The sequence below is a fragment of the Oncorhynchus kisutch genome, linkage group LG4 (genome assembly GCF_002021735.2).
Source record: "Oncorhynchus kisutch isolate 150728-3 linkage group LG4, Okis_V2, whole genome shotgun sequence".
Classification (NCBI taxonomy): domain Eukaryota; kingdom Metazoa; phylum Chordata; class Actinopteri; order Salmoniformes; family Salmonidae; genus Oncorhynchus; species Oncorhynchus kisutch.
The window spans coordinates 63471051-63497337 of NC_034177.2; the positions used below are offsets into that span (position 1 = coordinate 63471051).

Consider the following 26287-nt stretch of genomic DNA (forward strand, 5'->3'; position numbering starts at 1 on the left):
GACGGTCTCCAAGGAGGAGGTGAGGGCCCTCGGAATGTGGTGTCAGGAAAATAACCTCACACTCAACGTCAACAAAACAAAGGATATGATCGTGGACTTCAGGAAACCACAGAGGGAGCACCCCCTATACACATCGACGGGACAGTAGTGGGGAAGGTGGAAAGTTAAGTTCCTCGGCGTACACATCACGGACAAACTGAAATGGTCCACCCACACAGACAGTGTGGTGAAGAAGCGCAACTTCCTTTCATTCTGATTTCCTTTCTTGAAGACCAATACTAAGAACCTCCATTATCCATTTTAGAACCACGAAGAAGAGTATCTACCGGATTACAGACTATGTGGAAGACCTTTGCACTAGCACAAAGTAGGTCTTTGTTTTTTATACTTTTGACATTAAACACATTTATTTGGCACTTTAATTCCGAGACACCAATCGTTGTTTATGTAACAATAAATACACAAAGTTTTTAATGCATTTTAGATCATTTAGGAAATTCAGCATTTTTATATAAAAATACAGGAATATAAATAATCAAACAATGGGCCTAAAATCTGTCTGGGGTACTGACAAACAAACAGCCAGGCAAGTGTTATAAAGGGCCCAGAAGTGTTTTGGGTGAAGTTCGCCTTTAACAGAGAGAGCACTAATTGTTTGAGTTCATGGTATCTGCTAGTTTGGCCTAGTACAGGGGTTTTCAAACATGGGTCTGTTTCCTCTAGAGGTACTGCAGGGGATCCACAAAATGTCTGCATTTTATGTCTCTGCATCAATGCTAACTAGCGTTAGCACAATGACTGGAAGTCTACAGGAACAGTTAGCATGTTCATCCGACTCTGGGGAAGTAGATAAAGGGCTTCATTGCAAAAATGTCTAACTATCCCTTTAATATGGAGGAAATTTGTAGCTAATTACTGTTTTTTCTGTAGGGTTTAGAAAATTCTTATGTAGGCCATCTAAGTGGCAATTTTCGGGATGGAAAAACAGTTTTCAGTGTTTTTGTTTCAGTGTTAACTTAATTGACCAAAATCAAATAGAAAGCTTGCATAAAAGATATTGAACTAACTAAAAAATAAAGAAACAGTGATTGTCCAGTGATTTTGTTAGAATGTTTGAGCAGAGTAACACAGAATTATCCATAAAAAATACATAGAATGGCAGGAAATTAGCTATAAAACTGCAAAATTGTCTCTCAGCTCATTGGCAAACTGTGTAGAATTGTTGGAAATGATCTTCAAAATGTGTACAAAATAATGAAATTGTCTACTAATTCTATTCATTTTAAAATGTTGGTTACTTCTACTTTCCATTATAATTCCCCTGATGATAAGACAAGATGTGATTTGTTTTGTTTTGTTGCTAACATATGATGGGTTGCCAGTTTGCCTGGGCGTGAGTCCCTGGGAAAGAAAGTTTGAAAACCCCTAGCCCAGTAGGCCTATCCCACTGGGCAAAAACTGGCGGAATCAACATTGCTACATGTCATTTCCACCCCCCAAAAATCTATGTGATGACATTGAATCAACCTGGAAAACTAATTGGATTTGCAAAAAGTCCTCAACATAGGAGTATTTAGTATTTTTATCCTCCAACTTTTAACCTATTTTTAAATATTGTTTTATTCACATTAGTTGACACCTCCCCAACTAAATCTCGCTTAGGGCCCCCAAAAGGCTAGGGCTGGCCATTCACACACACACACACACACACACACACACACACACACACACACACACACACACACACACACACACACACACACACACACACACACACACACACACACACACACACACACACACACACACACACACACACACACACACACACACACACAGTAGGCAGGATAGTGGGGAGTTGGGTTACATTCCTTCCTTCGGGGCTGTGAATCTACCAGCCAGGTCACTCCCAGTTCAGTCCCAGGAAACTGTGAGGGAAGAATTTCCTCTGTGAGTCCATACTGGACAAAAACAAAAAAGGCAGGTAGAGGGATTGTCGGTTTGGTCCAGAGCTTCATCTCCTCGTCCCAGTGGTATCTGGGTCCAACTCAGGATTCCACAACTTATTGGACATTTCATGGGATATTGTAGCCACTTTGAGCTATGGGTGAAGACAGTTCAGCTGCCCAGACCCTGAGAGGCATCACAAGACACATCACATCAGCTGACCTGTGCACCCAGTCACAACCTATTTAGCATGACCATCTTACAATCTTTAAATATGCATCGCAAAGACAAACAGATGTTACAAAAATATAGTATATAAAAAAATATATAGTAAATACCAGTATTTCCCCATAAAATGCATTTAGACCATATCTGTTTCAGAGAGAAAGACACCCCCCAGATACTTTTACATTCACTCATTTTCCGAATAGTGATGTGATAAAACAAATTTAAGTCAATAAAAATCATACCCAATAACTGGTGAAAAAATACCGGAAATAACAGAATCTCCACCAGTCTCTCTCCTGTCTTTCTCTAATTCCCTTATTTTTCTGTTACCTACAGTGTGTTTAGTTTATCCACTGAGTTCTTCTCTAGCTGAAGGAGTCGAGATGGATCCAACAGCGCTTTGGCGTGGTTGTCTCTCTGGGGGACTCTACAGTACATCACCCAGCCTGGTTAGGTGAAGGACTCACAGTCACCACGCCAATACAGAGAAACTTTCCATCCACTGCCGCTATACCGTTCTTTCTTAGGCAGACAGACAGACACACACACACACAGACACACAGACACACACACAGAAAGAACACTGCTGCCCGATTCCCGGTTCAACCCATACCAACCAGCTGTAAGTGGCTAGGGCTCCATGAAAAACCCTCCACTGGAGGTCCCCTGACCTCTTTGGTACTGGGGGTTTGTAAAGCCCCCTCCATCTAAAACCCACCATACTCTCCACCTCACATACCCCCTGCCACTGATGTGCCTTCACTCCTGTTAGGCTTCTAATGTTCCTTACCTTGACCCAGAGGTTGTAGAGGTCTTTACCTCCCACCCCTTCAAACTCCCCCAGGCTTGTCCACCTGGCCATGCTGCTGTTCCAGTTTCAACTGACCTGAGCCCTAGGACCATGCCCCAGGACTACCTGACATGATGACTCCTTGCTGTCCCCAGTCTACCTGGCCATGCTGCTGCTCCAGTTTCAACTTCCACCTGACTGTGCTGCTGCTCTAGTTTCAACTGTTCTGCCTTATTATTATTCGACCATGCTGGTCATTTATGAACATTGAACATCTTGACCATGTTCTGTTATAATCTCCACCCGGCACAGCCAGAAGAGGACTGGCCACCCCACATAGCCTGGTTCCTCTCTAGGTTTCTTCCTAGGTATTGGCCTTTCTAGGGAGTTTTTCCTAGCCACCGTGCTTCTCCACCTGCATTGCTTGCTGTTTGGGGTTTTAGGCTGGGTTTCTGTACAGCACTTTGAGATATCAGCTGATGTACGAAGGGCTATATAAATAAATTTGATTTGATTTGATTTTGGAGTGTTAAAATCTAACAAGTCCTCCAGACCTCTTGTCAGTCTCCAGTCTCTGCCGTCACCTGCAGTGGTGGAAACATTGGTGGCCCCTTCCCCTTTGGCCGCTCAAACACCCCCCTTACCGGCTCAGACAGTGCCTCCTGGACCTCCTCCAGGAATCTCTCCAGCAGCTTAAGAGACGTTATTCCTGTTTGTTGTGCCAGGACCTCCGAGGTTTTCCACCCCTCCTCTCCCAGCAGTCCCAGGTCACCCAGCCTTTGTAAACTCGCGTCCATCGGTTGCCTCTGCAGGGTGGCCGACTGAACCGATCGCCAAGGGACGGCTGGGTTGTGGAAATTAGGCTCCTCCCACACCCACAGCCCAGGCTCCACATCCCCTTCTCGTGTGGGCCTTAGCAGCTGCCAGGCCCTCAGCACTGCAGAGTAAACATCTGATAGACCTGCTGTACTCAGCCTCTCCAGCTTCATGAGGAACAGCTGCCGGTTCAACCCTAATCGACCAGCTCTCCTCAGCAGTGCGCATGCTGGTTCCCTCCAGCCGACATCAGTATGCTACAGAAGTCTCTGCGCCGCCTTTAGTCGGAAAGCAGCCACCCTGCTCTCCTCCTTCGTGAATGGTCATGTACAGCACTGCCGCCCTGAGCCAGTGATGGCCCGACCAGAAAAAGTCCACCAGCTTGTATTGCAGGTCTGCGAGCAGACCGGCAGGGGGGGTTGAGGACAGCCAGTTTATGCCACAGGGAAGATGCCACCAGGTTGTTGATTATCAGCACCCTCCCTCTATATGACATTTGGGACAGGAGCCACCTCCACATGGCCAGTCTTGACACCACTGCCTGTGACAGCCCCTCCCAGTTCTTCCTGACCCACTTCTCTGAGACCAGGTACACCCCCAACACTTTAAGCCCTTCACAACACCACTGCAAACCCCCTGGAAGCAGAGGAGGGGCCCTATCCTCCCATGCCCCACATAACAGTGCTTTGCTCTTGCCCCAGTTTACCTTAGCTGATGAAGCTCCCTTGTACACCTTCAGACTGATCTCTAGTGCCTGCATATTCTGACCATCCCTGACCATCACAGAAACATAATCTGCATATGTGGACACTGCTATGTCTGTCACCACACCCATGCCTGTCTAGCACACTCCCTGTAGTCTCCTGCGTAGCAGGCCCAAAAAGGCTCAATGGCTAATGTATATAACTGCCCTGATAGAGGGCATCCTTGTCTGATTCCCCATCTCACCCAGACTGGCCTACTGAGCCCCCCTCCCACCTTGACCATACATGACACCCCCAGCATACAACAGCTTCACACAGGTCAAAAAACTATTCCCAAACACAGACATCACATTAAACAGATACCATGGTCCACTCTATCAAAAGCCTTCTCTTGATCTAAAGAGACCAGTCCAAAGTTCACATTAGAACCTCTCGACAAGTCCAACATGTCCCTAATTAAGAACAAGTTGTCCGTGATTGAGCTTCCCGGTACACAATATGTTTGGTCCTTGTGTACTATCGAGTCCAGATGAGACTCCAGAGGACCTTGGCAAATTTCTTGTAGTCTGCACAGAGTAATGCCACAGGCCTCCAGTTCTTAAGTTCACACAAGTCCCTTTTTCTGGGCAGGAGAGTCAGATCCGCCCGACGGCAGCTCATCGGCAACTCTCATACCCAGACGCATTCATGCAACACGCAAAAGTCCTTTTCAAATATTCCCCAGAATGTTTTATAAAACTCCACTGGGAGTCCATCGACCCCCGGTGCACGACTGGGAGACATCTGGTTTAAGGCCTCTGCCAGTTCATGGGACAACAGAGGAATGTCCATTTCATCCCTCTGTGCTAGAAAGAGCTTAGGGAGTCCTGCGAACAACAAGTCCTATACAATGCCGAATAATCAGTCAGTCAGCTCCCGCATCTCCCCCACCACAGAGGTCACCTGCCCATCAGACAGCCGTAGACAATGCATACCCTTGGCTTCACCGCTCTGTCTTTCCAAACCAAAGAAGAAGGAGCTGGGAGCATCCATCTCCTTGAGCGTGGAGAACCTAGCTCTTACAAGTGCTCCCTTTGCTTTAACCTGGAAAAAAACTACCCAGGTCCCTATGTAATTCAGCTAAATTAGCCTGAAGACCTACATTGCCTTGCACTACAATCTCTACCTCCATCTCACTAATACAACACTCTAGTTCTCCCAATATTCTCCTAGCCTCTGAGGATGAGAGCGCTGTATAATGTTGACAGAAAAGCCGAATTTGGACTTTCCCCACATCCCACCATTGACTCAGAGACTCATACTCCTCTCTTCGCTGCCCCCACCTTTCCCAAAAGGTCTGGAAACCTGAGCAAAAAGTGGCATCTTGTAAGAGCTTTACATTAAACTTCCAATAGGATGCCTGCCGGGGCCCTGGTGAAATAGACAGCCGAGCCATGGTTATGTGGTGATCTGAAAAACTCACCGGGAGAATGGTAGCGCCCAACAGCCTATTGCTCCGATTAAGTCGGGCTGTTAAACCGATCAAGTCGGGCTGCACTCACCCTAGCCCCAAAAACCTTCACCCATGTGTACTGTCTTGTGTTGGGATGTTTAGTTCTCCAAACATCCACTAGGTCGAACTGATTAATGATGTCCCTTAACACTGACACTGAATGAGGCTCTTCCCCGTTTGTCTTTCGTAAAATCCATTGTTCAGTTCCAGTCCCCGCCGACCACCAGCGTCTCCTCAGGCGCTACATGTGAGAGTTCCTGTCTAAGACACCCAAATAGAACTCCCCTCTCTCTCACTGTGCTAGGTGCATACACATTTATAAAGACAAACACATGTTGTTAATTTCTGCTTTTACAACAAGCAGCCTACCCCTACACACTTCCTTTGAGAAGCAAATTCTTACAGACAGACCCAGTACAAAAAGGACTGCCACCCCTGCACTACAATTTGTCCCATGGCTCAACACACTTGCCCCTTTCCACCAGAGCCCCCAATCGACTTCACTCAACACATCACTATGCGTCTCCTGCAGAAACAACACCTGTACTTTTTCTTGTTTTACATATTCACCCAACATACTCCTCTTTCCCACATCTCTGGCACCATTTATATGAAGCGAGCCTACCCAAAGAGTCTCCATAAGAAGTGGGAGAAAAGCCAGCAAAGAAAGAGACCAATAGCAAAGCTCAAAAAGCCCCAGTGCCAGAAAGAAACTATACATCTAAACAAAGTCTGAAGGTCGACCCTTTCGCACTGTTGTGACCCACTTCCTCAACCTAAACTGTTTCCTGGGTGAGAGGACTCCATGCCCCTCATTTTTCATAGCATGTTGTGCTGATCTTACAAACTCAAGATGAACTTTTTTCCCCTCGGTCTCATTCAGGAACCTTGTCAGTTCCCTCAACGTGTACTTTGACCCTTCTGCTTGACTGGCTGTCAGCTCCGGACCCATTGAAGAGGAGTCTGAAAACAATAACTCCTCATCGTCCTCTTTCTCAGACTCACTTTCCTCCTCATCTCCATCTCCCATCCTGACCACCTGCCCTTCCTCTCTGGCCCCTTCCCCCCAAGCACCAGGCTTGTGATGTTCCTTGGTGCCTTTGACCACACCCTTTTCCACTTGACCACACCCTTTTTCCTTTCCCTCCTCCTCCCCCTAGTCTCTTACACTTCCCCACTATACTCTCCTCATCCACTAGCATAACCTGACTAGACCCAGCCTTCATCTACGCCACCATCCATAGCATGACTAGGCCCAGCCTCATCTATACCACCATCCATAGCATGACTAGGCCCAGCCTCAGCTACCCCACCATCTCTTTTTTACATGTATTTATTTAACCAGGCAAGTCAGTTAAGAACAAATTCTTATTTTCAATGACGGCCTAGGAACAGTGGGTTAATTGCCTGTTCATGGGCAAAACAACAGATTTGTACCTTGTCAGCTCGGGGGTTTGAACATGTAACCTTCCGGTTACTAGTCCAACGTTCTAACCACTAGGCTACCCTGCTGCCCCGTGAACAGGCCCAGCCTCATCTACACCACCATCCCTGACATGACTAGGCCCAGCCTCTGCTGTCTGCATCTCACTGCCCCCTGCACATTGACCTCGATTTCTCCCACTGGCGCTTGTGCCCTCACCTTGTCTACGGCCTTTATGTGGGCACGCAAAGCTCTTATGCCCCAAATCCTCACACTCAAAACACTGTAGACTATCTGTGCTAGCAAACCCTGCGTAGAGCCCTACGTAGAGCCCTCCCCATGCTTCCCTTTAAAATGTGCATTTAGCTGTTGCTCATTGTTATTCAGAAACACAAACACTTGCCTCCGGAATGAAACAACATACTTAACGGCATCTGTCTGAAAACCTGCCGACACGAAAACCGCTAGCAAACTTACCAAAACGACTCAGCTCTTTCCTGATTGGGATCATCTGTAATAAACGGAGGCAAATTTGCAACCACCACCCTTGTCGAAGGGGTAGAAAGAGGTGAAATTGGCACCAACACACCCCGTACAAATATTCCACTAGCAATTAGCCTACCAACCAAATTTGCTCTTTGCATGAACACAACCACAGCTTTGTTCATTCTAGAAGCGGAATGTATAAATTCAGCTCCTACCTGTTCACTGACTGCAAGCAGAACCTCCTCCACTTTAACTCCATTCTCAGGAACACACCTGAATCCATGTCGTAACGACAGCATCTCCTCTGCGCTAGATTGAGAAGCCATCGCACACACCACACCTTCCAAACCCCAGGAAACTAACTCTATCCTCTTCCACCCTAACTTTGAAAAAACCTGTGCATACCGCTAAAACAAATAGTGCATTAACCCTCCACCACAGAAAATACAATTGAAAGAAAAGACCAAGGACAGAATCAAGAAAGTTAGTTAGGACAGAGCCTTCCACACCAAACATTCAAACTCCAAAAACTCCCAGCATGCACTGCGAGAGAGAGAGATTGAGAGACAGACGGATTGACGGACAGGTGGGCTGGCGGATACATAGGCAAATTGAGTCATTTGTTAAGGCCAGTGGTTGGGAACAGGAAAGATCAATGTGGGATCTGTAGAGCACAGACAGACATGATGGTGAGAGGAGGTGCAGGCATCATTATGTCCTCAGAGACAATATATCACAAGGAATCAAATTAGGCCTTTTTACATAAAGAGACATTTGAACAAGGAAAGGGACATTGTCAAGACAAGATCTTGAAGTTTATTCATTGTAACATGTCTTTTTGGGGGCAATTCAACAAGAGCTTTTCCATGCGAAAGCTGATCAGGTATTCAGTGGGTTTCATAATCCAGGTATCATGAGCAGTGTATAAAACCTCACAGGGGGTCATGCATGCTTATTGCAAGTTGTACAATGCATTATAACTGCAGCATAATGCATTATTCCTGCAGGCTATGAAGTGTTACCCTTTTTTTCTGGGAATACAAACAATCCCTAGTCCCTACTACACCCTTACATGTCGCCTCCTCAGATGTTATGCTTCTGACGCTTATTAATAAGTGCTTTGACGAGGATGACTACGTCACATGGAGGTGAGATCAAATGTCCAATGATGACACCATTAAACAAGCAGGTTAAATGGGGATGTGCTACTTGAAGACTCTCTTGTACATGTACACACAGACACACCTGTACAGCTCCTGTGATGGCCCATACCATATAGTAGTAAAGTATCATTTCTTTCACTGAGTATAAATTGACATTGCTTGCCCACTAAAAGTTGCTGAATCGGCCTACATGCTCTCATGTCATGACTTGGGTATATTTGGGACTCTGCCCAGTGTCCACTCATGTGAAAAGGCCATTCTTCTGCACTGGCCTGCGCCGAGTTTAGCATCATGGGAATGACTGCCAACACTGTCATACCAGCTCAATTCCCATGAGAAAACATTTGAGTTGAACCAAATAAAACGAACGGAAGGGAGTAGGGTCATTTGAGATAACATGTTGAAAGAAAGACAGAGACGTAGCTATGAAACTGTAATTTTTTACCTACAGCCTAATAAGTCAGGATGAGAGAGGACAGGAGAGTGTGCTGGGGAGGGAGACGAATCTGTACCAAAGAGCAGTCTCCCTAGCACACGCTCATGGTCAGACGGTAAAGGTTGTGTTGCCACCTAGTGGACATAGGCACCATTGCAATTTCACTCAGCAAATGTCACTCAGTTTGTTTTACATGTCCTACTTGCCCTTCAGTAATATTGTAAAGAAGTGAATGAATGCACACATCCTTTTTTAAATCCAAGGTAGATTATGGTATTATGTTTGATTTCATATCAAGAATAAACATGATAAATTAGAATACAGGATATACATTTTCTATGAACATCATTTTCAATGGAATCAATCCCATAGATAAGCATAATGCTTTAATTCTTGTGACTCAGTGAGCACTTTGTCACTTTCGGTCTGCCTTGAGTAAATCTTGTAGCCCATGACCTTTTGTGACCTGAGAAGATACTTGAGGAAAGCCATAGCCAGGTAAATGTAGAGGTGGGTGGGAATGGCATGTGATGTCACGGCTAGACACGGTGGGAAAAGCAACAGGTAGCTCAATGTATGCTAGCGTTCCTGACTGTAGCATCACAGACCACACCTGTGAAGATGGCCCAGGTTAAGTCACCCGTGGATGGTGTCAAGAGTCAGCAGCAGCGTGCAGAGATGTACTCTGATATTACCATCGTCAGCTCCAGCGCAGGTTAGTCCAAATGCTATTTTCTGTCAAAATTCTATTGTATCAGTCAAAATTGTATTCTGAAGTTACGTTATTAATAACTAATTATACATGGTTATAGGCCTTTAATTTATATCTGCATGATTTAAGTGTAAATATCATGAGTTAATGTTGCAGTATTAGCCAATTGTTTTCATTCAAATATTTTATATGAAAATGGACAGAAAAATGTAAGTCCTTTATATTTCTAGACTTTGAGGAAAATGATTGAAAGAATAACAAACAAAAATGTCAAATATAAAATACTATTTTGGCCAGTTCCCTGTTCCTTATGTCTGTTTGCCATCCAGCGTAATGTGAACAGCCAGTCAACTATGTCAACCAATTTGACAAATTAGTCACTGTTAGCTATTGTTAACTTAATCTCGGACAAATCCCCATGTCTCTGGTATCTCTTTCTCACGAGATTGAATTTGGTCAGCAAAGCCTCGTGGCTATTAGGTTGCTCGAGGTTGATGGGGAAAGATAAAGTCATGTAATCCCTATTTTTTTTTTTAAAAGGACATTCATCAGTGAAATGTGTCCTTACAAATTTGGGCGACTTCCTATGTGGTGAACGTGAAACACAAGTAGGTTTATAGGCCTGGCCAGCCTACCTCATGAAAGGTGAACTAGAGTATAATCAAGAAACTCAGCCACAATTTTACTGTTCAATTCAAAGTCCTCACCCACTCAACCTATTCTTATCCCGCCTACAGATGTGGGCAGCCCAGCCAGAAAAGGCCCATTTGACAGTATGGCCCTAGGCCTCAGCAGGCGTGGGAGAGCCTATCCATCCCCAGCGCGCAGGCGCCATCGCACCACCTTCAGTCACAAGCAGCTGGACCAGCTGGAGATGGCGTTTGGACAGAACCACTACCCCGACATCTACTGCCGTGAGGAACTAGCGCGGCTCACCAAACTCAATGAGGCACGCATACAGGTCAGTGGGCTTGGGCCTATTTATCCGTACACCGGGATTTCATAATTGCGATGTCTAACTCAAACAGTTTTCATTTACAAAGGAAAGGCCATGACATACAGTGGGGCAAAAAAGTATTTAGTCAGCCACTAATTGTGCAAGTTCTCCCACTTGAAAAGATGAGAGAGGTCTGTCATTTTCATCATAGGTACACTTCAACTATGACAGACAAAATGAGAAAGAAAAATCCAGAAAATCACATTGTAGGATTTTTTATTTATTTTCAAATTATGGTGGAAAATAAGCATTTGGTCAATAACAAAAGTTTATCTCAATACTTTGTTATATACCCTTTGTTGGCAATGACAGAGGTCAAACAATTTCTGTAAGTCTTCACAAGGTTTTCACACACTGTTGCTGGTATTTTGGCCCATTCCTTCATGCAGATCTCCTCTAGAGCAGTGATGTTTTGGGGCTGTTGCTGGGCAACCAGGACTTTCAACTCCCTCCAAAGATTTTCTATGGATCTGGAGACTGGCTAGGCCACTCCAGGACCTTGAAATGCTTCTTATGAAGCCACTCCTTCGTTGCCCGGGCGGTGTGTTTGGGATCATTGTCATGCTGAAAGACCCAGCCACGTTTCATCTTCAATGCCCTTGCTGATGGAAGGAGGTTTTCACTCAAAATCTCACGATACATGGCCCCATTCATTCTTTCCTTTACACGGATCAATCGTCCTGGTCCCTTTGCAGAAAAACAGTCCCAAAGCATGATGTTTCCACCCCCATGCTTCACAATAGGTATGGTGTTCTTTCGATGCAACTCAGCATTCTTTGTCCTCCAAACACGACGAGTTGAGTTTTTACCAAAAAGTTATATTTTGGTTTCATCTGACCATATAACATTCTCCCAATCTTCTTCTGGATCATCCAAATGCTCTCTAGCAAACTTCAGACGGGCCTGAACATGTACTGGCTTAAGCAGGGGGACACGTCTGGCACTGCAGGATTTGAGTCCCTGGCGGCGTAGTGTGTTACTGATGGTAGGCTTTGTTACTTTGGTCCCAGCTCTCTGCAGTTCATTCACTAGGTCCCCCCGTGTGGTTCTGGGATTTTTGCTTTGACAGCTCTTTGGTCTTGGCCATAGTGGAGTTCGGAATGTGACTGTTTGAGGTTGTGGACAGGTGTCTTTTATACTGATAACAAGTTCAAACAGGTGCCATTAATACAGGTAACTCGTCGTGTTTGGAGGACAAAGAATGCTGAGTTGCATCCAAAGAACACCATACCTACTGTGAAGCATGGGGGTGGAAACATCATGCTTTGGGGCTGTTTTTCTGCAAAGGGACCAGGACGACTGATCCGTGTAAAGGAAAGAATGAATGGGGCCATGTATTGTGAGATTTTGAGTGAAAACCTCCTTCCATCAGCAAGGGCGTTGAAGATGAAACGTGGCTGGGTCTTTCAGCATGACAATGATCCCAAACACACTGCCCGGGCAACGAAGGAGTGGCTTTGTAAGAAGCATTTCAAGGTCCTGGAGTGGCCTAGCCAGTCTCCAGATCTCAACCCCATAGAAAATCTTTGGAGGGAGTTGAAAATACCAGCAACAGTGTGTGAAAACCTTGTGAAGACTTACATAAAACGTTTGACCTCTGTCATTGCCAACAAAGGGTATATAACAAAGTATTGAAATAAACTTTTGTTATTGACCAAATACTTATTTTCCACCACAATTTGCTAATAAATTCATTAAAAATCCTACAATGTGATTTTCTGGATTTTCTTTCTCATTTTGTCTGTCATAGTTTAAGTGTACATATGATGAAAATTACAGGCCTCTCTCATCTTTTGAAGTGGGAGAACTTGCACAATTGGTGGCTGACTAAATACTTTTTTGCCCCACTGTACTTACTATCCATTGTCCTATAAAATGGTTAAATCTCAAATTCAACCCAGTTAAGTTCATTTTTTATTGTATTTCACAGGTATGGTTCCAAAATCGCCGTGCCAAATACCGCAGGCAGGAGCGTGCGTCTCAGAAGCTCTTGCCAATGGCCATGATGCCAGGGCACGGGGCACTGTTGGGCAGCATGTGTGTTCAGTCCACAGGGTTGACCCGTCAGTACTACCCTCACTCCCTGGCTCACCATATCCCCCGGTTCCCTTCTATGCTGCCCTCAGGTGGTTACTCCCACTCCCACCACCCAGGCTCAGCCAGCCAGTGTTCCTGCCCCACAGTCCCACCAGAGCCACAACCCCCCCGCCAGCACGAGGAGTGGTACAGCCCACTACGGAACATTGGAGCCCCACCCAGCAACCTGGCCACACCTGTGTTCTCCCTGACCTCCATGCCTGCTCTAGACCCTGGCTCTCACTGGAACTAAAGAAAGAATAACTTCTACGTCGGGAAGTAGACAAGCTCTTATAGGCTGTGTCTCGAAGAACTAACAGTTATTCATTGCACCTTAGATTAGATGACAAAATACAGTTTTTTGTATCTATACAGTGATAGCTAGTAACTAAAGAACAGGAAGAATTTAGAGAATAGTGAGAATGACTAAACTCCTTCTCCCATTGAATACCTGACATTGCATGTTTTCTTGAAAGTTCAGGGTAGCCTAACTGAGAGAAAGACATTCGTGGGTAGTCTTGAATTATCCATATAGATTGTCTGAAATACACTATACATCTTTCTAATGCCTTTTTGTATTTTCACAGTAAATAAAGTAGTGTGTATTGGGAGTGATTTGTTTGTTTAAATGTTAAATTGATGCTAGAAAGGTTTTGTATCATTTCAGCCAGTAGATTTGAAAGTAGCGTTCACAAGTCAAAACGGGTCCCCACAATTGTATACAATGTCATCCATTTCGTACAAGTGCCTTCAGAAAGTATTCACACCCCTTGACTTTTTCAAATTGTGTGAATTTAAAATGTATTTATAGATATGTTTTTGTCACTGGCCTACACACACGACCCCATGTCATAGTGGAATTATGTTTTTAAATATTCTGACAAATTTGTTCAAAATGAAAAGCTGAAATGTTTTGAGTCAATAAGCATTCAACCGCTGTTATGGCAAGCCTAAATAAGTTCAGGAGTAAGAATGTGCTTAACAAGTCACATGGACTCTTTGTCCTGAATACAAATGGTTATGTTTGGGGCAAATCCAATACCATACATTACTGAGTACCACTCTCCATATTTTCAAGTATAGTGGTGGCTGCATCATGTTATGGGTATGCTTGTAATCATTAAGGACTGGGGAGTTTTACAGGATAAAAATATGTATGGAATGGAGCTAAGCACAGGCCAAATCCTAGATGGAAATCTGGTTCATTCTGCTTTCCAGACAATAAGGTGCATTCCCCTTTCAGAGGGACAATAACCTAATACACAAGGCCAAATCTACACCGGAGTTGCTTACCAAGAAGACAGAGTATGTTGTTGAGTGGCCGAGTTACAGTTTTGACTTAAAGGAAGATGCTAACTAGCGTTAGCGCAATTACTGGAAGTCTATTATCATAACCTACACCTCAGACAGATCTGCACTAACATGTACTCAAGAAGGCTGCAGTATGCGAATGCCACTTTGAGACATATTCAACATAAAACATCAGAGAAGACAGTCATATATATATTTGTTTATTGCAGCATATTGCAAAGACAACACAGTTGCATGTGTCTACTACTCTTGTAATTTTATAGATTTTAATAACACATTTCTATTCAAGTAACCTGTATTCATCGAACAACCGTCACTGAATGATGAAATTAGAACTCTTTTGTAACAAATAAAGTTTCAGTATTCATTTGGAAGTATTATAAATGGGTTGAATATAGACCTGGACCTTATAGCATAAAGACCTGGTAACCTAATGATCTGTAACTGTTTGACAGCAATGGAGCTCATTTGGAAAGAATCAAGTGTGGTCTAACGACACATAATGTAACATCATTACTTCAATGGCATTTATAGCAACATAACCCTGCATTCTACTTATAGCACATCTGTACAATTAAGTTAACCCTTCAGTATTGCTGTCACCCAGAGGTCTCACTGTGCTATAAGTCAAAGTGAATCCAGTGATGAAGAAATCACAATGCGCTGCACAACACATGTTCTGTATTAAAATTCAGATTTTGTTCATCTCAAGTATCAGCCCTGCTGTAAGCGGAATTGTGCGTTCAGGTTGGTGGGTAAGAGTCTATGTAAGGGATGTAAAGTACGTGTGGATCAGCAGAAAAATGATTTGTGATTGACTGTGTCTGACCAGAACCAAACCCGTACCAAGTGTGGCTTTTATGTTACCTGAGTCACATTCGGTTCAAACAAATGGGAGAAAGCGTTTTTGAAAACAAGAACGAGCAGTAGGACTTAGCCCAGGTATTACCGCCTCCGTTTCTAAACACAGTCTTCCATTTTGTTCCAACTGAAAGCAGCCCTGTTCATGGCTCGTTTCTGAGCGTCAGACAAATCCTCCAAACCTGCTTTGCCATTCCCACACTCCCACATACTCTGTGGTACAGTATACTGCATCCGGGCTGTAACATTCCCACTATAAGTAAATAGTACAAGAATGGTGCAGTAGTAGTAAAGGCCACTCTTAAAGTTAAGGACCACAGGCAGTTGTCATGAATGGCCTAACTTGATTGGATGCATAAATATCAAAACCTTTGGTCCATAACCCTGGATTTTATACAGCAAAGCAGCGCTTAGGTGAATACCTGCTCAAGAATTTCATTCTAAAATGACTGAACTAGTTTAGTTGCTAGCATACAGTAGACACAATTGGCAGTTTAATAATTAAAGTAATAATTGAATAATCTACTGTATATATCAGGGCTGGGCAAACCTTTCAATCTGGCCCACAGGAGTTTTGAGTAAAACCCTTTTATTTTGTTTTGGGGGACAGGGCTTAAAAAGTGCAGGTCACACTTGAACGTCTGAAACCAGATAGAAAGTATGTAGGAATGATAACGGACCTAAATAGTTTCAAATGACTGCCCTTTTTCTGACCCGCAAATAGGTTTTGACAAACAACAAAATTGGTCAAAACAAAATCTGTGCGACCCTCCGTTGATTTTCGAAAAATCCCAATGTAGCCCTCAAGCCAAGACGTTTGCCCACCTCTGGTATAGATGCTGTCTGGACAGATGAAGGATAGTGATAGCCCCACAGAGAGCGTGAGACATGCACACCGGCTCAGGTAAATTAACGTGGTGTGGTGGAGAAAGTGGTGTGGTGGTGTGCAGTGCACGGAGCCAGACCCCAATAGTTAGGCACCGTCTCTCCTCTACTCCAGGGACCTGGCAAACTCGGCGTAGTCTATGTACCCGTCGTTGTTTTTGTCATTGTCCCTCAGAACGTCATCTATAAGGCTTGTGAGGTCCTCTTCTTTCATAGGCTGGCTATCCTCTCCTTTTTCCTACAGAAAATGTGGAAACATGGAAGTGCACGAGTGTGTAGATGAATAAAGTACATACAGTATGTGGCATCATTGGCTGATAATATATATATATTTTTTACATTATGTTTTTCCTTTCACACATACCTCTTTGTGCACATGGGTGATGGCTGTGGCCAACTCCAGCCCATCCAGTAAGTTGTTGCCATCATAGTCGTGCATCTTAAAGTAGTGCAACTGCAGCTCCTGCGGCGACATATCCGACTCCGGCTTGTCAATCACACCTTCCAGATGCTCCATGATGTGTCTTAGAGGACATAGGAGAGACACTGCTCAGTGCATTAACCATGCACACACTGTCTGCCAAATGATCGGTAAAGCTTGGAATAGAGCAAACTATTTAGATAGATAGATAGATAGATAGATAGATAGATAGATAGATAGATAGATAGATAGATAGATAGATAGATAGATAGATAGATAGGAGTTCTATCTATCTATCTATCTGTACTTCTTCTGTTGCAAAGCATTAAAGAGCAGAGGATCCTAATGAACATAACCCTTTACTCACTCTCTGTCATGGACCATGTTCTTGTCCAGGTGCATGTTAGGACGGTGACTCTCCGGTGGGTGTTCGTGGGCTGCCTGCTCATGTGAACGAACAGACAGCAGAAAGCAGGAGACCAGGAGTAGCCAGCCCCACACCACACTCCTCTTGCTACTTACTCTTAACACCATTCTGGGCTGTACAGTAACTACACAGATACAGACACAGACAGAGAGCGTGAGCAAGGGACATCATTTTAACAACAAAGTTAATCAAAGCTGAATAATATGAACAATGGTTGCAAGCAAGGTGAAGGCACAGAACAGCCAGTGTCGCTCGTCACTGAATGGCAAGAGCTTTCACTAGAAATAGGTGATCCATCTATGAGCCCATATGTTAACTTTTGGAAACACATACATGGCAGAAGAATCAGAAGATTGATCAAATGGAATTGAATTATTTTCAGGCAATAATATCTTCATTGTTTTCAGTGATATGTTATTATATGTACAGTTCAGAATACAATCTAGCTAGTGATGTTGTTGATAGACACATGGCTGGCTAAAGTTAATAATACTTGCACTTAGTTGGTTTAAGAACATCAGCTAGTTTAGCAAGATCATTCATATGGTGATAACAAGCACACCGTAATGGATCTGCAGCGATATGAATGATTAAAATGCATACTCACCAGTTGACAAACAGACTTGGAATAGTTCGCTTGTAAATTAACTACATGTATTTTCTTCAACCTTTTTGGGCATTACTGTGAGCCGTAGTCACCTTTCAACTCACGGACACGACAGCTAAATTCTGATTGGATATCGGCATTTTGCGTCAGAGATTTGAAGGCGTGAGGTAGCCAAACCCAGACACCTGTGCAAAACAGGAATGTGAATGTAGTTGTTCACTGGGTATTTCGTTGAATTTGTTAAGTAAACACATTTGACAAGCAAATATCAACCTTTCATAGGGAAAATTAAGCCACCAAATCTATTTTCCGAAAATTTGAGGGTGGATTAGCAATAGAAACTTATCCTGACCTAAACATTAGTTTGCTGTGTAGCGGGTCAAGTGTTTCGAGCTGTCGTTTTCCAATGTTTTTGTGAAAGACCGATTTAGCAGCCGTCCTGGGAAACTGCCAGCAAAAATGTGTTCTACCATCATGTCAAGGTCTATTAAATAATGTATTGTATTCTTGACAAATGGTCATTCAGATAATTGTTTGCCCCACCACTTTCTCTCTAATAAAGGCACTCGCCAATTATATGTATACATTTTTGTATTCAGTTTGTAACATGTAAAGTGTTACATTCTTTGCCAATGGTTTTTCAACAGCTGAGACCCTCATAGTCACGCGTTACCATACAATGATGAATTGTCTGAGCAGACCATATGGCAGGTGTGGGCCTAGCTACCTTGAGCCACAAAACCTGAAAGTCGGGCAATGAAAATAGTTGACAATTGACCTTTTAAATACAGTAGCCTATTTAGGATTTATTGAGGGATTGGACATACACTGCGGTAAAAATCCGGAATAATAACTTGCCACCTGTGTGTCTCTTAGATCCACAGTTTGAACTTTACTGTTGTATCTATACCCTCTGCACTCTAGTGGGCTATTAGCGCTAATCCCAGGAATTGATCTAGTTGGGGAAAGCTTTTGAAGGGAAATCTAGGACGGTTATCTAGGGCAAAAGGCACTTCAAAGCAAAACGTTTTCAGCAGCCTATAGGCTAGCTAATGTGTTGCTTCTACCGTATTACAATGTAGGGTAAAGAAAAGAAAAAAATTCTACAAGAATGGATTTTTCCCCTAAAATAGTTTAGGTGTGTAGACCTAGTGTATGCAAACTAAATACAAGCGTAATAGGGTAGAGTCGACTACAAGGAGTTATTATATGTTGACTAGCTATAAAGCAATCATAAACTACTTCATTAAATTGTTATTATGAAAAATAAACTAATCTGAATCTGCAAAAGTACACACAAATCTCCCAATCTCATCCTCAAACTGAAGCACCTGTCCTACAGTAGCCTCTGAGTTGGTATACAACTCGTTAACAGCATTGCTTTTTTCATTGTGTGTGCTAGTCCACATTGACTGATTGGTATTTAAGAATAAATGATGATTACATAATATTTTGACATGTCCACCCAAAATGTTAATGAGGAGGGACGTTCGGGCAGCCGCACATGCTCATAGATGGCATTACACTTTATTCATGATTTGTTTGCCAGTCCGCAGTTACTCCCCGGGTATCAGGGGAGTACGTTCACCGAGACAGATCGGGATCTAGAGCGGGCATGGCATCCAATAGGGTCTCTTTCTCGCAATACCGTCTGGAAGCTGAGATCGACCGCTACAGAGCAGAGTGCCAGTGGGACAAGATACCCACTATCGTAGAGCAACTCGTGGCCGCCAGATTTCACGAAGACGGTGAGTGATAACTACCTGTTGGATTCTGGTATAGGTTTCTTTTTCCTGACTAAGTTTTTGTCACATGTCCAGACAGGGATGGCAATAGTTCCGCATGAGTTGGACTTTGTACTCTGCAAGTAAGCGCTTACTCTACAAACAATGAAAACGAACAGCTTTAGGTATGCCCAAACTGCAGTAGCTTACAATTCGAACAACTACATAATCACCTTACACCTCTCAATGGACAATGTTTAAAACACAGAACATATTGTAGTGAAAATGTATTAACTGATTGTCACTATCACTGTCATTTGTTAATTTTTAAAAATTATTTTCCATGTATTATAACACACCACTCAAGCACATTCACCAGGAGTGCAGTCTATATATTCAAATCTACTGTGTACTCAGTCTGAAGTGGGTAGCCAAATGTAGCTACTCACCTCATGTCGTTAAAGTAAACATGGGGTAAGGTGACATGGCTCACGACCTTGCTGCGTGTCACTGTTATTGTGTTAATGACCAAATCTTGTCATTTGATGTCATTTGATCAGCCAGATGGAACTCCCACTGCCCACCTGAGACTGTTTTCACCATGCCTGCAGGTGTACAGAACTGCTAAATGTGTTGTGCCAGAGTGTGTAGAATTCAAGTCATCCCTAGCTGGTCTTCTGTTAAAGTCTGTCTTGATGTTGACAGTTTGCCCATAGTTTTGCCCTTTTTGATTTTGTAACAACACTGTCCCTAGTTGTTAAAAAAAAAGAAAGCAAAATGCTTGTGTTCCTAGCTCCAACAATACACACAAATCTAAAAGTAAAATAATGGAATTTAGAAATATATAAATATTAGGACGAGCAATGTCGGAGTGGCATTGACTAAAATACAGTATAATAGAATATAGTATATACATATGAAATGAGTAAAGCAGTGTGTAAACATAATTTACATATTTTTAAAGTGACTAGTGTTCCATTATTAAAGTGGCCAGTGTATATGGCAGCAGCCTCTAAAGTGCAGGGTTGCGTAACCGGGTGGAAGGTGGCTAGTGATGGCCCCACCAAAAATCTGGGCTAATAAATGTAAGAAATAACACACACACAAAAAAAATACTGCAAAGTTGCTTAGGAGCTGGAAGCAGAGCTGCCCTATCTGTCGGCGCCGACTACAAGTTGCAATTCAAGACAAGGGTGAAATCACGATCAGTCTCTGACCAGGACGTTTTGAGATCAGAACAGTGTGCTGAAGATAATGTAGCTTTATTCAGATGCTGTGTAGAGGATATGTTATTCTCCTGGAGAATTTATCCACCACATGAACATTCCACGTTGCTGCTGGATTGTAGTTCATGTTTTAGAGAGCAGAATTATTTGTTTTATGCATTATGACCACATATTCTTAATTTAGTAGACCGTCATTGAAAATAAGAATTTGTTCTTAACTGACTTGCCTAGTTAAATAAAGTTTAAATACAAATACAAAATAAATACTGTACATCACGAGGTTTGGGTAGGTTACTTTCTAAATGTAATCTGTTGCTAGTTACCTGTCCAAAATTGTAATCAGTAACATCACTTTTCACAGTAATGTAATCTGATAACGTTCCGTTACTTTTGGATTACTTTCCCATTAAGAGGCATTAGAAGACAAAAATTATCCATCAAACATATTTGGTGTGTCATCATAGTGGTCTCTGACTTGTGGTCAGGTTCGCACAGGTTGCCTTTTTTCAATGCTGAATTGAATGTCATTGAGAAAACAGAAAGGTGTCAATGTATTTTTTCACAAACATAATTTGTGCATTTAAAAGTAATCCAAGAAGTAATCATGATTTTTTTTCAAAAGTATCTATAATCTCATTACAATATGTTTGCTGGTAACGTAACTGATTACAGGTACCGTTTTTTGTAATCAGATTATATGTAACTGTTTTACATGTAATCAGTTCATCCCCAACCCTGTACATCACATTAAACATTCTCCAGCCCCTATCATCCCTTTCAAGTGACAAACCTTGACTGGGCCAGTCTCATAAGCATGGGGTGCTACTGTGTGTCAGAGATGCCAGGACATATACTCCAGTCACAGACTTGGCGTCAGAACACACCACCAGAGACGGGAGAGGAGTGTTTGCAAGTGACTTGTATTGCCATCCAGTGACTTCAGTTTTAGGCTCCCCTGGTGTTTTTTTCTCCCTTCTCTCGGGGGCTTGTGGGAAATTATGCTATGATGGATTGGGCTGGGTTTATTTTGTGTCCCAAAGCAGCTGATCCCTGACCCTGGACTCCCACTCTGCGCTCAGCCCACCAACCCCTTTAACTACACTGAATTCTGTCCTATTTCCCTGTGCCCTCCTCCAGATGACTACGGGACGCTGTTATTGGCAGAGGCCCTGCTGGAGGAGTGTCTGCAGGACAACCTGAGGCTGTTACGCAATGCTACACCTTTGACGGACATCAACCAGCCCAAACTGTCCCGGTCAAAGGGCTACCTCAACTCCATCCTGAGCAGGGGGCTCCTGGGGGTCAGTCTGAGCATCTCCCCTCTGTGTCACCTCCCTCTACATCTTACTTCCTCCTATTCTACTTAGCTTTCTATCACGTTAACATGTTTCACCATGTTTCCAATCAGTCTATCCTTTATACAGTGCATTCGGAAAGTATTCAGACTCCTTGCCTTTTTCCACATTTTGTTACGTTACAGCCTTATTCTAAAATGGATTATATTGTTTTTTCCTCATCAATTTACACACAATAGCCCATAATGACAAAGCGTAAACAGGTTTTTAGAAATACTGAAATATTACATTTACATAAGTATTCAGACCCTTTACTCAGTACTTTATTGAAGCACATTTGTCAGCGTTTACAGCCTTGTGTCTTCTTGGGTATGACGCTACAAGCTTGGCACACCTGTATTTGGGGACTCTGCAGATCCTCTCAACCTCTGTCAAATTGGGTGGGGAGTGATGCTGCACAGCTGTTTTCAGGTTTCTCCAGAGATGTTCGATCGGACTCTGGCTGGGCCAATCAAGGACATTCAAAGACTTGTTCCAAAGCCACTCCTTTCTTTGTTTTGGCTGTGGGCTTAGGGTCATTGTCCTGTTGGAAGGTGAAACTTGGCACCAGTCTGAGGTCCTTAGCGCTCTGGAGCAGGTTTTCATCAAGGATCTCGCTATACTTTGCTTCGTTCATCTTTCTCTTGATCCTGACTAGTCTCCCAGTCCCTGTCACTGAAAACATCCCCACAGAATGATGCTGCCACCATCATTCTTCACCGTAGGGATGGTGCCAGGTTTCCTCCATACGTGACACTTGGCATTCAAGCCAAAGAGTTCAATGTTGGTTTCTTCAGACCAGAGAATATTGTTTCTCATGGTCTGACGGTCTTTTAGGTGCCTTTTGACAAACTCCAAGCAGGCTGTCATGTGCCTTTTACTGAGGAGTGGATTCCATCTTGCCACTGAACCATAAAGGCCTGATTGGTGGAGTTCTGCAGAGATTGTTGTCCTTCTGGACAGTTCTCCCATCGCCACAGAGGAACTCTGGAGCTCTGTCAGAGTGACCATCGGGTTCTTGGTCACCTCCCTGACCAAGGCCCTTCTTCCCTGATTGCTCCGTTTGGCCAGGCAGCCAGTTCTAGGAAGAGTCTTGGTGGTTCCAAACTTCTTTAATTTAAGAATGATGGCGGCCACTGTGTCCTTGGGGACCTTCAATGCTATTGAAATGTTTACGGTACCCTTCCCCAGATCTGTGCCTCGACACAATCCTCTCTCGGAGCACTAGGGACAATTCCTTCGACCTCATGGCTTGATTTTTGCTCTGACATTTACTGTCAACTGTGGGATCTTATATAGACAGGTGTGTACCTTTCCAAATCATGTCCAATCAATTGAATTTACCACAGGTAAAGATGATCAATTGAAACAGGATGCACTTGAGCTCAATTTCGAGTCTCATAGCAAAAGGTCTGAATACTTATGTAAATAAGGTATTTCTAATTTGTATCTTTTATAAATGACCAAAAAAAACTAAAAAACAGTTTTTGCTTTGTCATTATAGGGTATTGGTTGTAGAAGGATTATTATAATTTTTTAAAATCAATTTTAGAATAAGGCTGTAATGTAACAAATGTGGGAAAAGGGAAGGGTTCTGAATATTTTCCAAATGCATTGTATACAGTATGTACCTGTTTTCTCTGTGTTACCCTTCACTTAGCCTCTCGTAACAGCCTTCGTGTTGTGTCTCTCTCTCTGTATGTCCCCACACAGCCCAGGCACCTGAACGAGGCTCTTCTCCTGATGGCCAAAATACACTATGTCCAGGGTCATTACCGTGACGCCCAGGGCATGTGTGCAAGGGTGGGCATAGACGAGCTGACGGGGGACGAGCAGCCCGTCTACCACCTGCGTCTGCTCGCAGAGGCCTTTGTCATCAAAGGTACCAATCCTTTCATAAGCAAATACTGGGTGGTATGATATATGGAAAACATAATGTTTAACCTGTGTGGTATTTAGTTATGGAAATTTTTTAGAAGACAGACTAAACATTCTGTTGTTACCTGAAATGTTGACCTGAATATGACCTATATCAGGGATGTGCAACTTTGATGGGGGTGGGGGCCACAAAAAAGCTGAACTCATCATTATTACTTAAGCAGTAATGCCCAAGGGGGTGTGGTATATGGCCAATATACCACAGCTAAGGGCTGTTCTTAAGCACGACGCAACGCGGAGTGCCTGGATACAGCCCTTAGCCATGGTATATTGGCCATATACCACACCCTGAGGTGCCTTATTGCTATTATAAGCTGGTTACCAGCTTAAATTAGATCAGTAAGAGTAAATGTTTTGTCATACCCGTGGTATACGGTCTGATATACCACGGCTGTCAGCCAATTGATCCAAGGGCCTTCAAAATTGTGCGGCCTGCAGGCTGCCAGTTGCCCATCCATGAACACTCAATGCACAAACTAAAGGAAGGACCAGGGCCTATTTTCATAAAGTATCTGAGTAGGAGTGCTGATCTAGGATCAGGTCCCCCCTCTGTCCATTCATTATAATCTACATAGCAAAACTGATCCTAGATCACCACACCTACTATGAAACGCTTTATAATTACAAGCCCAGAGCTACAAATGATGATTATTTCAATCAGGTATCTGGTTTTAGTCTCCGTCTGTACTGTGTAATGATTACATGGATCTCAAATATGATTTGCATACTGGCATTACTCTCTCTCCCACGATTTAGACAAAGAGACAGCCAAAGAGTGCAGACTAGCACGTTTCCCTGAAAAACACTCAAGTTGAACAGCAATGTGCATAAATGTACTTAATGATCTATTTCCTAATCCCCATGGTAGGAGTTATTATAGGCCTGTGATGACTATAACCATGTATGGTTTTAGAAGTCGCCCTCTCTAGGATGTCTGAATACAATCATGAGACTGAAATATGCCTGGAAAACCTTTGCTTGATTAGAGAGATCAGTAATCTCAGGTATGTTGATATGAATGTAGTGAAATCTTTACTCCAAAGGCACGAACAGACCAGTAAGATTGTCGAGTGTCTACCGGCCGAGAGTACTTAGCACCTCTGAACAGAGTGCCGGCAGGAGGACCCTATAACAGACCGAACCGCCAGCAAGCGAATGAATGGCAAATGAACGGCCCCCTACCGTACAGGCCGACAATCGGTCTGGTGAGTTTTCTCCTTTAGGCTGTGAAAGAAAGGAAGCGTTGGCCATGTGTTCATTTACATGAGGGAGGATATTTGACTTGACAGATTGCTATGCGTTGATTCACTTGCCAAAGGTATTGTTATGTGTGTGTGTCTTTGTGTCTGTTCGTTCTTCAAATCACTTCCTGGTTTAAGACTTCTCTTGGAAGTGATTACAAATCAAATGGGAACTGACTCAGATTTGAGTCCAAGTAATGCAGTAAAGATGTCTCTAGGGAACCATCTATATATAGTTGGACTGGAACTATGAGTTCTGTTAGGCAGAGTTTCCACATGAACACGCACACACACACGCACGCACACACACACACACACACACACACACACACACACACACACACACACACACACACACACACACACACACACACACACACACACACACACACACACACACACTGAAACAGAGGGCGTTGTCCATTGTCACACACAACACACTGCTGGTCCATGTCTGGATAATTGTGTTTGAGAAGCGTCACATCATCATCATGAGATGCATTACATTCAAACCAGTCATAGCTTCCTGGCCGTAGACATGTTAACGTCATCACAGTGTCTGCTGCTTAGATTGAAGGGAAGATTTCATGAAGCAGCCTTGTTGACGTCTATCATTGAATAAACCATAATGGACTATAAGTAATGTTAGTAGAATAGTACTAGAGTCAAGCCAATATGCTTAAAGAGAAGATCTGATGGGGATCACTCAGCTATGTACAGGGCTTGACATTGCATAGTTTCTCAACCTCCTTCCAAGGTTTCCATTATATTGTTTTGTTAATGTTATGAGATAGGAATATTTGTTAGATGAGGTCTTGTCTATTGGCAGCTGCTCCTTATTTGATTAAGGCTGTTGTCTGGTCGTGTCCTCCCTGCAATCCTGGAGGTCTCGTCTCACTCTATTTATTTATACTAATAACCATATTCCCCCTCCGGCCATCTGTCCCAAGCTCATCCTCCCATACACTCATTGTCTCGAAATGACACATTATCCATAGAAAACAAGCCGGCGTCTTCCTACAAGCAACAGTGCTATTTGTTT

At 43.3% G+C, this 26287-nt stretch overlaps 3 protein-coding genes across 4 annotated transcripts in view; 2 read left to right on the top strand and 1 right to left on the bottom strand.

Annotated features, from left to right (window-relative positions):
• The first annotated feature begins 7523 nt into the window (after positions 1-7523).
• Positions 7524-13881, top strand: prop1 (PROP paired-like homeobox 1). Its single transcript, XM_020479930.2, has 3 exons — positions 7524-10200; positions 10935-11158; positions 13125-13881. Exons 1-3 carry the CDS (start codon positions 10062-10064, stop codon positions 13521-13523), a joined length of 762 nt encoding a protein of 253 aa, XP_020335519.1. The 5' UTR covers positions 7524-10061; the 3' UTR covers positions 13524-13881.
• Positions 13882-14765: 884 nt separating this feature from the next.
• On the bottom strand, positions 14766-17906 carry mcfd2 (multiple coagulation factor deficiency 2, ER cargo receptor complex subunit). The gene is made up of 4 exons (XM_020481557.2): positions 17783-17906; positions 17116-17299; positions 16692-16851; positions 14766-16565 (listed from the first exon to the last, which is right to left on the bottom strand). The coding sequence occupies exons 2-4, from the start codon at positions 17280-17282 to the stop codon at positions 16434-16436; spliced, it is 459 nt and encodes a 152-aa protein (XP_020337146.1). The 5' UTR covers positions 17283-17299; positions 17783-17906; the 3' UTR covers positions 14766-16433.
• A 1418-nt stretch (positions 17907-19324) lies between these two features.
• The window catches only part of LOC109889820 (tetratricopeptide repeat protein 7A), a 44288-nt gene continuing 37325 nt past the window's right edge, over positions 19325-26287 (top strand). The window contains exons 1-3 of one of the 2 annotated variants that reach the window (XM_020481555.2): positions 19325-19530; positions 21870-22033; positions 23780-23948. In XM_020481555.2, coding sequence (XP_020337144.1) covers positions 19398-19530; positions 21870-22033; positions 23780-23948 — 466 coding nt within the window. In that variant the 5' untranslated portion in view covers positions 19325-19397. The remainder of the gene's footprint in view (positions 19531-21869; positions 22034-23779; positions 23949-26287) is intronic. The other variant, XM_020481556.2, reaches the window with a different exon arrangement.